Source organism: Rattus rattus, chromosome 1 (assembly GCF_011064425.1).
Source record: "Rattus rattus isolate New Zealand chromosome 1, Rrattus_CSIRO_v1, whole genome shotgun sequence".
Lineage (NCBI taxonomy): Eukaryota > Metazoa > Chordata > Mammalia > Rodentia > Muridae > Rattus > Rattus rattus.
In genome coordinates, this window is record NC_046154.1 from 157,091,187 (window position 1) to 157,105,697 (window position 14,511).

The window sequence follows — 14,511 nt, forward strand, 5'->3', positions numbered from 1 at the left end:
TATTTTATTCAGACTCTTTTTTTTTTCTTCTGTCATCTGTCTCTTGTCTTGTTCTTCATATTTCATCTCACTGTCTCTCTCCTACATTGGGTCTTCACCGCCATCTGATTTGACCTCAGGATTTATAGTCCCCACCCTGTCCATTGTTACAGGGTGTCCCTGTCAATTCCCCGAGGTTCGGGAACTCACATTCTACCATCTATCTTGTAGGATGAGACATCTGGACCTATCCTGGCTGGGACTGGGGCCCATGTCAGCCTCTCCATGGCTGCTCCTTTCCTTGGTTGGTGTTTCCTGGTTCTTGACCCGCTGCCTCATCCAGATATACACTTTGTATGCAAAGTGTCAACGTCTCCGTGGTTTCCCTCAGCCACCCAAGAGGAGTTGGTTTTGGGGTCACCTAGGCATGGTGAGTATGTAACAGAATGGTCTGGGTTGTAAGGGTGTGGGGACCTCACAGTGGTCAAGGAACTGGTTAGAACGATGGCTTGGGACATATGCATTGATAGAGTCAGGGATTAGGTAGGTTAGGGCTGGGGTGTGAGGACGCAGAGATTCCCCATGGATCTGGGAATTAGGGGTAGGATGGGTTAGGATAGGTTAAGGTCTTTGGTACTACATTTCAAGCTCTTCTCACATTCCTGGTTTTCCATCCTCAGTCTACTCTGGGTTGATTTCTAGCCTCCTTTCCTGCTTCTGGTACACACTGAAGGCTCCCAGAATGGGCTCTGTAGCTCCAAGACCCCTCACAACCATACATTGTCTGCTGCTTGGGCCTCCTGAAGGGTTCTGGTTTAGAATCAGCCTCCTGCCTGGGCCATTCCTTTCTGTTAGTCTACCTTTGGGTTTCTGCTTTATTCCAGAAGGGATTTTTTTTTTATGCCCCCTCATACACTTTCAGCGCACTTGGGCCATTGGAGAGTTCTCTTTGGACTCCTCACTTCCCATCGCTGGATCCTATTTTCATTACATTGCTCTTTTCTACTAAGAGTAATTACTGAGGTCTGTCGCACAACCTGGATTAGACTAGAAGGCTCATCCTTTGGTGACCTTCCTTGACCCTACACAGCATTTGGACTTTGACATAGGTCTGTTCTCTCCTGTGGTTAACTTGGTCTTCATTGCTTCAGGTACAGTTCTCATAGCTCACAGCATGCACACAAGTCCTTGAAACCACATACAGGAACCTTGTGGGTAGTAGTTGCTTTTTGGAGAGTTGCCACTTTTATGGAGACTTAGAGGTCCCCTTTGCTGTCCTGGTATCTGCTGAGGATCCAGTGTTTGAACCCCTGTGCATATCTGAGTCTGGAGACTTTTGGTATATGCAGTCAGAAGAGCATGTGCAAGAATCCTTGGGGACAAACTCTGAGCCCCCAGTGCAGTCCATACATTTCCCTGTCAGAATCTTGCATTGAGGATTTTTATGGGGTTGAAATTGATTCCATCTTCTCAAGACAAAGGAGGCTTCTCTGAGGCAGACAGCGTGACAATATAGCTTGACTATTGACCATAAGATGCAGGCTTGATATGATAAGGACATGACTGTTAAAGACAAAGCAAGAAGAAGCAGAGATTTTCTCCTCTGTCCTGCAACATCCAGATACATCTTCACTACAGAGGCTGTATCATCTCCAGGGGCTTCGGGAGAAATCTATTACAGATTCTGAGGAAGTGTATTAGTGCTCTCCAGAATACCAGAGCTAAAACATGAACACACATGTGCACATAAACAGTAAAATAAACACAGCCCCACACAAGTGCATACACACACATATACACATATACAAATGCATCATTTTACGTTAGAAATAGGATTCATCACTGAATGATTTTCTCATTTTACTAATGCTATAGAGTACACTGAGTCAAACCGTCCTGGCAGAGCCTACTGCATATCTAGGTTACAAGAGACCACTTATTGGTCCCAGCATTCAAACCTGTACCTCATGCTACTATTGAGAAGACTGCAGGTAGTTTTTAGATCATGGTATTTATTTAGCCAAATGTATCTAAACATAAGAATAATAGAAAATTGAAAGACATAGACAATCTTCAGGTGTGTTATAGTTTTATTTGACCACAGTAGTATATACAGACTGTCAGAGGAGAAGGGGAGGGAGCATTGGGAAAGAATTGTGGGAGGGAGTGACTGGGAAGGGGGCAGTGAGCAGGATGTAAAATAAATAAGCAAAAAATTAAATGAAATTAAAAATCATTATGTATCACAATTCTATACATAGTTATGCAGATATACAAATGAATACAATATGCATATAACATGTACAGGTATGTAAATGAGAAAGAGAAGAAGGTAGGGATCAATAGATATGTAGATAGATATGTAGATAAAGTTTGGACTTATGTAATAAAGGAGATTGAGAAATCCCACAATGCCACATGCAAATTGGAGGACCAGGAAGCTGGTCCTGTAACAATTTAGTCTTAGAACAAAGGTACAGTGTGGAGTGTCAGACATAAACGTTGGAGTCCAAAGGTCAAAGACCAGAATTTTGATATTGAGGGCACGAGAAGTTGAGTGTACCAGTTTTGATAGGAAGAATGAAGTTCCCCTTCCTCTGTGTCTTGCTTCATTTGGATCCTTACTGGGATGGATGGTACCACCCACACTGTGGAGGGAGGGATATCCTGACTCAGTCTGCTGCTGTGAATACTAATGTGTTCTGAGAACATCACAGATGCAGCCAGAAATTGTGATACATAATGATTTTTAATTTCATTTAATTTTTTGCATCAGCTTGTGTGAGTATCAGCCAATTTGATCCTTGAAAAGAGCCGTCTCAGGAGGGATTGCCCTTGTCTTTTTGCCCCCAGTCCCCTCCTACAGAAGAAGGCATGAAGCAGATGACTGAGCTGATGGCCATCTACCCCCAGGGCTTCATGACCTGGTTAGGCCCTATAGTTCCCCTCATCACTTTGTGCCACCCTGACATCATCCGATCTGTCCTCAGCGCCTCAGGTACCCATGGGAACTGTTGGTGGTGTGTCTGTGGGAATGTGAGAACTTCTAGTCCTGACTTCCATTCATCTGTGTGTGCCCCTACAGCAACCCAATCTTTCCTTCCCTATCTCTCTCTCAGGCTTTCTGCCTTTTCATGTACTTACCATTCCATGTCAATCTCTTCTTCCTCTACTTCAGTCATTTCCTTCCTCCTAGCATTCTAGCACTCATGGTACTCCTGGAATGCCAGGAGATCATGAGCAAGGCTCTGTCCTAGTGGAACCCAATCTGGAAGACATGTGTCCTGACAAAGACACTCCAACTACCTGTGCTCAGGAATGGCCCTAAGGAAGATGGGTGATGGTTGAATGGAGAAGTGAGTCTGCTAGTACACATAGGGATACTTCCTGGAGGAGGAACCATGACCAGACAGACATGACCAGATGCTAAATCAGTGAAGATCTAAGAGAGACAAAGCTAGGCATCTGGAATGAAGACAAATCTACCCTGAAAATAGGAATGTTTAAAGTAGGGGCAGGATGTGCAGGGCCTATGTAGGGCTACAACCCATCCCATTCCCAAGCAAAGCAATGAGCCAGTGTATACTAATGTGGGATCCAGTTGATATTTCTAGATTTTTCCTTTTCCTCCAGTTTGCCCATCATAAGTTTATTGCTCACTGCAGGTAACCCAAAGCAAGGTGATTGGGCAGTAGTAGTAATTGCCTTGCTAGATAGCCATGGCAATATACATTATCTCTGGCTAAGCATGGTTTATATCTGGGATCATGTGAAGATGGCCTTGTCTGGAACTCTGAAGGGGCCATGGACATAGGAGGAATGTTGAATTCTGTGGGGCTGAGCAGTTGTTTTGGATTGTATTTTTATCCTTCTGATAACGTTTTGACCAAGTTTAGGGTTGTTTGATATCTGTCATCCAGAGTTGCATCTAGACATGACTGAGACCTTGAGATTTGTGTAAGGTAGATCTTAGGGTATATCCATGTCTGATGTTACATCATACCTATTACACATCTGAGATGATAACATGACTATTCTTTTTATCTATGATATATATATATATATATATATTTGTACGTGTGTGTGTGTGTTTATGGGTTACTCTGGCATTTGTGTGCCTATGTGTGTGAAGGCAAGAGGCTAACATTGGATGTCACTCTTCATGAACTATACACCTCATTTGGGGGAACAAAGTCTCACTATGACTTAGCAATCACTGATTAGTCTGTGATGGATCCAGAATCTACTTGGATTCTGCATCCTCAGAACTAGGGTGAGAAGTGCGTGCCACACAGTCAACTCTTTATGTGGGTGCTGTGGATGGGACTCAAGTCTTTCTGTTTGCATGGTGAGCATTTGACAAATGAAGTCTCTCTACACCTTACAGTACCCATTTTAAGATAACTTCCGGTGCACCCTGAGAATCATCAGACCCTCTCTATATATGTATTTGAGTAAAAATGGTCTCTACAAGCCCATATGATTAAGAGATGTAGCCTTGTTGGAGTAGGTGTGGCTTTGTCAGGGAAAGTATGTCACTGGGGTGGGCTTTGAGGTCTCAGATGCTTGAGTCATGCCCAATGTGGCAATATTTTCCTGTTGCTGGTGCATCAAGATGTAGAAGTCTTAGGTCCTTCTCCAGCACCACGTCTGCCTACATGCTGCCATGTTCCCTGCAACAACAATGAACCAAGGCTCTGAACTGTAAGCAGCCCCAATTAAATATTTTCCTTTATAAGAGTTGCTGCGGTCATGGTGTCATTTCACAGCAATATGTTACATTAGGTAGAGCCACGTCACGGAAGACTATGTGTGTTTAGCTATGTTAGCACATGTTAGGTATTAGGATGCTGTGTTGGCTGACTTTGTGCATCAGCTTGACACAAGCTAGAGTCATCACAGAGAAAGGAGACTCAGTTGAGGAAATGCCTCCATGAGATCCAGCTGTAAGGCATTTTCTCAATGAGTGATCAAGGGGGGAGGGCCCCGCCCATTGTGGGTGGTGCCATCCCTGGGCTGGTGGTACTGAGTTCTATAGGAAAGCAGGTTGAGAAAGCCATGAGCAAGCAAGCCAGTAAGCAGCACCCCTCCATGACTTCTGTATCCGTTCCTGCCTCTGGGTTTCAGCCCTGTTTGAGATCCTATCCTGACTTCCTTCAATAATTAACAGCAATATGGAAGTGTTAGCCAAATAAACCATTTCCTCCCCAACTTGCTTTTTTGGTCATGGTATTTGGCCACAGCAATGGAAACCCTAAGACAGTGCACATGTAGTGTTCGTCTGTGTCACATGTGTATGTCAGGAGATGACAGAGTCTTGAATGAATGGCTGTGCTAGGTCTATGTAAAGGTCTCAGAGTGTTGACATGTTAGGCCATGTAGGAGCCATGTGAATGCAAACTTGAGTGTGCTATGCAGTGTCAGGCCACATTTTTGTCCTACCTCCTCCTATAGCTTAGTCTGGCTCCTGCTTACTGCTCCCCAACTCCCTGCCTCCTCTATCTTTCTCCACAATCTTGCCATTCTGGCTTGAGCTAGACATGCACACCTCTGATCAGGGCACAAAACTCTTCCCAAGTTCATCCTCTGCATTCTCCATTGGCCCCTGATGATTCTTGTTCATGTCAGCTGCGGTTGCTCCAAAGGATGGCATCTTCTACAGCTTCCTGAAACCCTGGCTGGGTGAGTCCTCAAAGGGTAGGTGATTGGGAACAGCCCTGGGGCCCAGGGGAAGGTGTCACCTTTGCCCACTGCCAATGGTCACCCTTCCAGGGGATGGGCTCTTGGTGAGTGCCGGTGACAAGTGGAGCCGCCACCGTAGCATGCTGACACCTGCCTTCCACTTCAACATCCTGAAACCCTATGTGAAGATTTTCAATGACAGCACCAACATCATGCATGTGAGTCCCCGGAACCCATGTGCCCAGCTGGAGTCTGGGGAGGGGTGAGTAAGGGACTACAGACAGATATAGTCCACAGTACAGGCTCTGAAGGACCATGGTGGCCCATTGCAGTTTTCCCCTAGACTTGATTTCCGAGGTGTGATTTAGTATTAAACTTTTTGCTTTGTATTCATGATGATATCACAGGGTCATGACCCCTTACATGGTAGGTGCTCAGGTGTTAGTTTTCGATGGCCTGAAAATGAAACACAGACATGGTCTGGCAGTTCCAAACACACTGGTTGCCTTTTCTGGACAAGTGCTAGATCACTGATGTTTTATGATCAGTTGTGGATCAGGTGGGCAGCTTGGCTGATCTAGCTCAGTTCTCTCAGGTTTGAAGTTTGCAGACTTCAAGATAATTTGACCGGACTTGGCAGGGAGAACTCAGCATGTGTTCCCATGGTTCTTTCCCCCTACAAGGCACCCAAGGCTTGTGGCACAGACAGAGTTCCACTGAAATGTGAGAAGCAGGATACTTTGTAAAGCTTAGATTTAATTGAGATGGTGGCCTCATCATCACACTGTACTAGTTGTTGTATCTGGACAAGATAAGAACTGGGTAACAGTCACAGAATGATTCTTGACTTTGTGAGCTGGTATGTTAGCTTGTTTACTGGTTATGGACTCTGCTAGAATATACCAGATCCTTGAGTCATATGGGAAATGCAGTCACTTACTCACTGCACAACAAGCAGCATGTGCACTACTCCAGGTTTTAGGTACTCAGAGTCCTTGAGAACAGTACCAGTGGGCTGCAGTGGGAGCTCCTCATGAGTCTTAGGGAATTTTAATAATAAACTACAATGGTAAATATTACTATATGCAATAGTATATCTGAGTCTTATGGAATCTGCTTCTACAACAAGCAGAATTCAGTCTTATTTTTACTCATGGAGAGTTGTCACTGTAACCACAGGTTTTCTGCCATAACATCTGAGATGTAGCCCAAGTTAAGAACATCATGATAGTTCACTCTTGGCATGTCTAGCAAAGTTTCACAGGGAACAATGGAAGTCTGACAATCCCAGCAAAGGGAGAGTTTTGAAATCAATTTACAGAAGTGATAATGAGAAGAACACTGTGTGTTGAGTGCTTGTCATAGGCTAGACCTGCTGTGAAGCCCCAGTTCAATAATCTATGTGGGGAAGCTTAATTTCCAGAAGCCCATGAGGTACACTGATACCTTTTCCTCATTAGTGATAAATCTGTGTCAAATATATCACAGACCTTGTTCACATTATCCTGCAGGAAGTGAGCTTAAAATGGTGTACATTTAGCAGACTAAACTAAGATCAGACCAACTTCCTAAAGATATGACAGCCAAGAACTAGGAGAGGGGAATTAACTGACTGAGGCAGTACAGAACATGGGAATCAGAGCTTGGACCTGAACTCAGGACTTCTGACCCAGTCTTGGGTCCTCATCTGCTATAATAACCACTTCCACTGTTTATCAGTTTGGGTTATCCCTGAGGTCAGTTATCTAGGGCTGAGATCCAGAAGGCTGGTTAAGGTTACCCATTTGAGTGGTTGGGATTGGGCAGAGCCTCTAGAAGCCAAGATCCAACTCTCTCTCTCCCTCCCACTTCCCTCCCCTCTCTCTCCCTCCCCTACCTCTCCAACAAAGGCCAAGTGGCTGCGCCTGGCCTCAGGGGGTAGCGCCCGTCTGGACATGTTTGAGAACATCAGCCTCATGACCTTGGATACTTTGCAGAAATGTGTCTTCAGCTTCAACAGCAACTGTCAGGAGTAAGTTTCAACTTCAGGCCTTGGAATCTGGTCCACAGACTCAAGGCAAGAGGTTGAGGAGGGAAGGTTGGCCAGAGTAAGCAGAAGAGACTCTACGGAGGAAGTGGTTCAGAACTGGCACTGAACCAACCCCATGGGGGATAGAGTAGCCCCTCCTGTAAGGTGGAATTATTTAGAAAAAGTCCAAGAGATTCAGATGAGACAGATCATGGGCATCTGGCATGGGGCATTTTGGAAGGAAGTTGGGAGAACAGACACAAACTAAAGCATACAGTCAATGAAAGCCACAAGAGTGTGGAACTTCATTCTGTGAATTAATTATGAGATGTCTTCATTATCTCTCTCTCACTGTAACAAAGTATCTAAGGTTATCAAATAGAGGAGATATTCATTTCAGCTTATGGTTTCAGTGTAATTTGGATCTGTGCCCAAAGTTGTATCATGGAGGGGACCATGTGTTGAAGGAAACACAGGCAGCTAAGAAGCAAAGAGGGACAGAAAATGCCAGGGTTTTAACACCCCTTTAAAGGCACACTCATAATACGGAAGAGATCTGTAAACAGTGACTGTCTTTTAAAAGAAAATAGAGTTGGTGTTGTACAAAGGGGTACGTAGATGAGTCTGGCCACAGAAAATGGCAAGAACTGGTGAGTTTTCATCTGGGTGAACAGCATTGGCAGCGGGAGGAGTAGAACTGGACCCTGTGTTAGAAAGGTGTCTCCACTCTGCAGTGGTAGATGCTTAGGGAAACGCATAGGCTCGGAACTGAGAGAAGGAACTGAGTATTCAGGGCTTGGATTACATATGCAGCAAGATTCCCTATGTAACAAGCCCTTTTGGCTTGAGATGGCTCTTTTGAGATTTGTCCTCCTATGTTGCCATCAAGCCCCACGGCTATCATGTGTTGCCATCATCTCTAGATGAGTTGGGCTACTTGGTATCCTATTAGGAAATAGTCCCCTCTTTCTGCTGAGAGATGCCCCCGGGGTTTTAGGTCTGTCTTATTCCTTCTTTTCTTCGAGTTCTCACTGCGCAGGAAGCCCAGTGAGTACATTGCCGCCATCTTAGAACTCAGTGCACTGATCGTGAAAAGAAACGAACAGCTGCTTCTGCACATGGACCTGCTCTACCGCCTCACACCTGATGGAAGGCGCTTCTACAAGGCCTGCCGCCTGGTGCATGACTTCACCTATGCCGTCATCCAGGAGCGACGTCGCACTCTGCCCAAGCATGGTGGTGATGATGTCATCAAGGCCAAAGCCAAGTCCAAGACTCTGGACTTCATTGATATACTGCTACTGAGCAAGGTTGGCTCCTTAAGAGGTGCAATGGAGACTTTAAAACTAATTAATTAGTTGAGATTTTCATTTTGTTTTATTCTTTTAGATAGAGTCTCCCTGTAGGTCAGGCTGGCCTTAAACTTGTGCTCCTCCTGCTTCAGCTCCCTCAGCGCTCTCTTTTGGCTTTAGGTAGCTTTCTTGAGATGTGTCTTACTATATTGCAAGGCTCATCTTTGGGACTGGGTAAATAGATTTTCCTGTACCAATGTCTGGCATTACTTGCTTGTACAACTCCTCATGACTTTAAAAAATGATTCATGGGGTTGGGGATTTAGCTCAGTGGTAGAGCGCTTGCCTAGCAACCACAAGGCCCTGGGTTCGTTCTCCAGCTCCGGAAAAAAATGATTCATTTATTTTTGCTTTGTGTATACAGTATTTGCATGCCTGCATGCATGTATGTGCATCAAATGCATGCTTGGTGACTGCAGAGGCCAAAAAAGAGCACTGAATTTTCTAGAACAGAAGTTATATATGAGTGTGAGGCACCATATGAGTGATGGGTGCTCTTAATCATTGAGCCATCTCTCCAGCCCCAAGTCTTTATGATTTTATAAAAAATAGAGTGGATGTTTGTATCAAATGTGAGATGACATATAACATTTTATGTTTCAGTAATGACGTGGACTTGATGTAGAGAACACCTAGAATCCATAGAAAACATTTGAGGAAAAGAGAGACTAGTCAGAGAGAAACACATTATAGAGAGCACACTAGGATATAGCCAATACAGCCTTTCTAGGTCTGAAACCAAAGGGCCTTACTTGGTAAGTTAGTGAATTATAGTATCTGGATTTGGGAGATGCTGCACATAATTTCATAGTCAGTGTAGATCACACATAGCAATCATACATACTAGGAAGGTAACACTCCCTCCCTAGTCCTAGATCTTCCCTTCCCAGGTGATTTGATTATTTTTACCTGACATTTATGTGCACAAAAATGTCACAGTGAAATGAATTATTTTATAGTTAAAAAATCAATCTTAGACTTGATGTTCCAGGGTTGGGGGAAAACCCAGGGGTACCCCCTACCTACTCAGAGGAGAAAGGGAAGGGGATAGGGAAAACATTGTAGGAGGGAAGCAACCTGATGGCAGATATCTTAATTACTGTTCTGTTTCTCTGAAGAGACACCGTGACTAAAGCAACTCTTATAAAAGAAAGCACTTAATTGTGGGCTGGTCTACAGATTCAGAGGATTAGTCCATGATTATCATAGTGGGAGGCAGACAGGCTGGAGCTGGAGTACTATCTAAGAACTTTACATCCTGATTCATAGGCAGCAAGGAAAGAGAGAGAGAGAGAGAGAGAGAGAGAGAGAGAGAGAGAGAGAGAGAGAGAGAGAGAGCGAGCCTGGCCTGGAGTGGCCTTTTGAAACTTCAAAGCCCACCAATGATACACTTCCTCCAACAAGGCCACACCTCCAATCCTTTCCAAACAGTTCATCAACTGAGGACTAAGCATGCAAATATGTAAGCCTATGGGACCATTCTCATTCACAACCCGATTTATAAAACAGGAGAAAGACCCATATATTATGAGTCATGGAGGCTTATAGGACAGCACATCTATGTCTTCTTAGTCTCAGAGAAAGCAATAGGATAAACAATTAGAGAAGGGGAGGGAAGAAAACAGGAGAGGTAAAGCAAATGAAGAGTGAACAGATGATGGGAAAGGAGGGGCAGAGGAGACAGGACAGCAAGCACGGAATAGAAGATTACTTTTTAGCTATAAAATAATGCATTTCACTGTGACATTTTCATGCACATAAATCACCCTGTATTTCTCTCAAATTTTCTCAAATAAAGAGGGGATTTTATTTCTTAATATAAACAATTTTAACCAAGTGCTGAGGTAAGTTTTGCAGGTTTGTAAACCGGATAGCTTCTAAAGGAAATAAGATAAATTCTCTATATTTCAACCTAGTAGTGGGACAGGAGAGCAGGGAAGGAATCAGAAAGCAGGATGAGAGAAGTCAGAGAGGGGACACATTTGAAAACTAGCGATTGAGAAAGAAGGGAGAAGGGGAAGCTAGCTCACTTACCAACCAGACACTGTGACGTCATCTGTCCGCACACAATCACATACTGTCCCTATTTCTCCCGTCAGCATTAATCTTCCCACCCTGCAGACACAACCCTTGTGACAAAGCAAGCAGCAATAACGGAAGAATGATGCAGAGGAAGTCCACTCTTCTTACTTAGTGAGCAAAGTCAAAGACTTAGAGCAGTGGTTCCCAACCTTCCTGACGTTGTGACCCTTTGATACAGTTCCTCATGTTGTGCTGACCCTGAACTATAAAATTATTTTTGTTGCTGTTTCATACCTATAACTTTGCTACAGCTATGAATTGCAATGTAAATATTTTTGGAGATAGTGGTCTGCTACATGTTGAGAAACACTGACTTAGAGCAATGTTAAATCTCTAATTGCTCTGCAATGATTGTATTTGCAAGGTAGCTAGTCACTCTTCCCACAGAAATCACTCATCGTACAGAAGTAGAAAATACCTTGTGAGTCTTTGATTCCTTCAACTAGGAAAAAACAGGAAGCCAAGAAAACGCCTGTGTGTCGGTGACCAAGAGAAATGCAGTAATATGAAGGTCTTGTGTGCCTGGTTGGAAAAGGATCTCTAGATGTTATGTTAGACATGGGAGCCGTCAGAAGTTGTGTGATATAAGAACTTGCCTTGTCTCCAGGATGAAGATGGAAAGGAGCTGTCAGATGAGGACATCCGAGCGGAGGCTGACACCTTCATGTTTGAGGGTGAGGGCATCAGTGTAAGATGAGGGAAGGGATAGGAGTCTCTCTACCTCAGGAACCTGGGTCTCTCATTCTCTGTGCTCTATCTTTTCCCTACCCTCCTTAAAACTTCACTGCTTGAGTGCTGTCCACTCAATGGTGCTGAAACAGCCCAGAAACCCAAGTCTACCTATCTGCTCTCCAGGCCACGACACCACAGCCAGTGGGCTCTCCTGGATCCTGTACAACCTGGCAAAGCACCCAGAATACCAGGAGCGCTGCCGGCAGGAGGTGCAGGAGCTCCTGAGGGATCGTGATTCTGAAGAGATTGAATGGTGAGCATAGGCCATGGTAGGTTGTCCCTGAGCCCCTCTCCTGCTTCTGTTTCCCAGGTAGGGAAGGGAACTCTTTAAATGATTATTCTATTGTTGGCTGGTGGATGGGGCTTCTACTTCATCAACAAGGAAAAGGTCTATGCATTGGAAAGAAATATATGGACTTCAAAGAGAATTATTGACAAGATAACACTATGTGAAAGCAGATGATGCTACTTGGCATGCATTGAACAAAAATGAACTTCCTTTCCTCTCCTGGACTTCTGTCCTATTCAACATTTCCCCATTAATCCCTTCCTGATAGATTGCTCGTCTGTTCTTTAATTACTTCCTTACTATTCTGTCTAGGGATCCATAGGAGACATCTGGAAATAAAAGTCATGTATGTTTTCTTGAAACTTTGGGTCATCCATGCATCTATTCTTCACTCATCAAACTCTCCCACTCTCCCATTCCACCCCAATTTGGTGCTAAAGACTCAGCTCAGAGACCAGCCTTCCTTGGCTCTCAGTTTGGTGGGAGAACAGTCTTAAGTTAAGTCTTAAGTCTTAACAGGCACATCCAGGACCGATGGGAAGACATTGGAATGAGAGTATAAGAGAAGCAAGTGCAAGAAGAAAGGATATGTTTTATTGGGAGAGTCACTGAATATCTGTGTGGGACTGAGGAACACAGTGGTAGGTCTAAGGATGGTGTTGACTGATGAAAGAGGAAGTCAGTAAGATGACTGGTAGCAGGAGGGGTACAAAAAAGAGGAAATATGTAAAGAGGAAGGAAGATGGGGACATGGAGGATAAAGAAGGGGTAAGGTGACGGAAGGACCTGAGACAGGAAAAATAACTCTGAGAGAAGGCAAGGGAGGAGGGAAAGGGTAGATGGGATATGTGAGGGAGAGAGACAGAAGACCAAACAATTTAGATCCATTTATTCTTTCTCTTCGCATTTTGCTTTTTTTTTTTGCCATAAAAATATTCATTTTAATGGAAATTTGTTGTTTTTTAAATGGTGGGCTTTTGAACAATTCGTTGTCTCAGAAAAACAAACAACAAACAAACTTCTCTAAAGATTCCTAGCTAAATTTCCTCTAGTACTTTCCTAACTTTCTGTTCTTCTCAAGATTATTTTACCACTGTGAGGAAAGATTAAATGGGCAGCCCCGCGGCTGGCAGCCTCTGCTTTTGCTCCTGGATAATTGTGTGGTGTGCTTCTCAGGGACGACCTGGCCCAGCTGCCCTTCCTGACCATGTGCATCAAGGAGAGTCTGCGGCTGCACCCCCCAGTCACAATGGTCTCCCGATGCTGCACACAGGACATTTCTCTGCCAGACGGCCGCGTCATTCCTAAAGGTAACCACAGAACTTAGGAAACGGTACACAGCAAAGCTCATCAGGCAGCTTACCCCGCTCGCTTCTCTTCCCCACAGGTATCATCTGCATCATCAATATTTTTGCAACCCATCACAACCCAACTGTGTGGCGGGACCCTGAGGTGCGCAGTGTTCCCACTCTTGTTCATCCCCAATAGCCCCAGGATGTCAGACCTCCAGCACACTCAAGACTCTGACTCTGGCTGTGTTGGTAGATATCACCCGTTCACCATGGCTAGTCTTTTGCAGATCTATGACCCCTTCCGTTTTGATCCAGAGAACATCCAGGCTAGATCGCCTCTGGCATTTATTCCCTTCTCGGCGGGACCCAGGTGAGTCCAGGAAGCTCAGGGTCGTGGAGCAAAATCTGGGCCTGATAGTGAGAAAAGGTCGATGGAGATGGTAGAGGTTTGACCAAGGTTTGGAGAGCCTCTTTGGAAGTTCCAAGAGCTGCCAGGGATAGTGGTGGTGTTGCGGCTCCCTCTGGCTGGTTTGTATTGTGGCCTAAACTCTGGGCAGGGTTCGAATTAAGCATTAGTGGTGTGCTCTGTATATTAGCATCTCTCAACCCGACGGGACCGGGTCAGGTTGGGTCTGAGGGTCCCTATCTGGGTCCTAGCAAAGGGCACAGTCAGAGTCCCTACCGCATCCTCCCGCAGGAACTGCATAGGACAGACTTTCGCCATGAACGAGATGAAGGTGGCACTGGCGCTGACGCTGCTGCGCTTCCGTGTCCTGCCGGATGACAAGGAGCCACGCCGGAAGCCAGAGCTGATTCTGCGTGCGGAGGGCGGGCTGTGGCTGCGGGTGGAGCCTCTGAGCGCCCAAGCATAACCTGTCTACTTTGTCCTGGACTTTTAGTAAGTAAATAGGCATGACTCTGCCCTTGTCGATTGCAAAGCCCAAGCAGCGCTGTCACCCTGCAACCAGGGGCTGCAAGGAATTCATCCAGTGGTCAGAGTTATGGAGTCCAGCTGGTTGATTTGAGTCAAAGATCCCTGACTTCCTCTGAATGACCAACAGCCCCTAATTTATGGCACTTGGTTCCTTTGTGCTC

The 14,511-nt window shown here is 45.0% G+C and overlaps 1 protein-coding gene across 1 annotated transcript; it reads left to right on the forward strand.

Annotated features, from left to right (window-relative positions):
* Positions 1-204: 204 nt before the first annotated feature.
* Positions 205-14,288, forward strand: LOC116906746 (cytochrome P450 4F4-like). Its single transcript, XM_032909577.1, has 12 exons — positions 205-409; positions 2,833-2,977; positions 5,608-5,661; positions 5,752-5,879; positions 7,551-7,672; positions 8,709-8,979; positions 11,711-11,777; positions 11,959-12,088; positions 13,301-13,434; positions 13,512-13,576; positions 13,704-13,786; positions 14,114-14,288. The coding sequence occupies exons 1-12, from the start codon at positions 212-214 to the stop codon at positions 14,286-14,288; spliced, it is 1,572 nt and encodes a 523-aa protein (XP_032765468.1). The 5' UTR covers positions 205-211.
* The last annotated feature ends 223 nt before the right edge of the window (positions 14,289-14,511 follow it).

What these genes read in the sequence shown, in the direction of transcription:
- LOC116906746 (XM_032909577.1), top strand. Translation starts at nt 212, where the DNA reads ATGAGACATCTGGACCTATCCTGGCTGGGACTGGGGCCCATGTCAGCC. An exon ending in ATATACTGCTACTGAGCAAG is followed by an intron (nt 8,980 to 11,710) that starts GTTGGCTCCTTA and finishes CCTTGTCTCCAG; the next exon opens with GATGAAGATGGAAAGGAGCT. An exon ending in GATTCTGAAGAGATTGAATG is followed by an intron (nt 12,089 to 13,300) that starts GTGAGCATAGGC and finishes TGTGCTTCTCAG; the next exon opens with GGACGACCTGGCCCAGCTGC.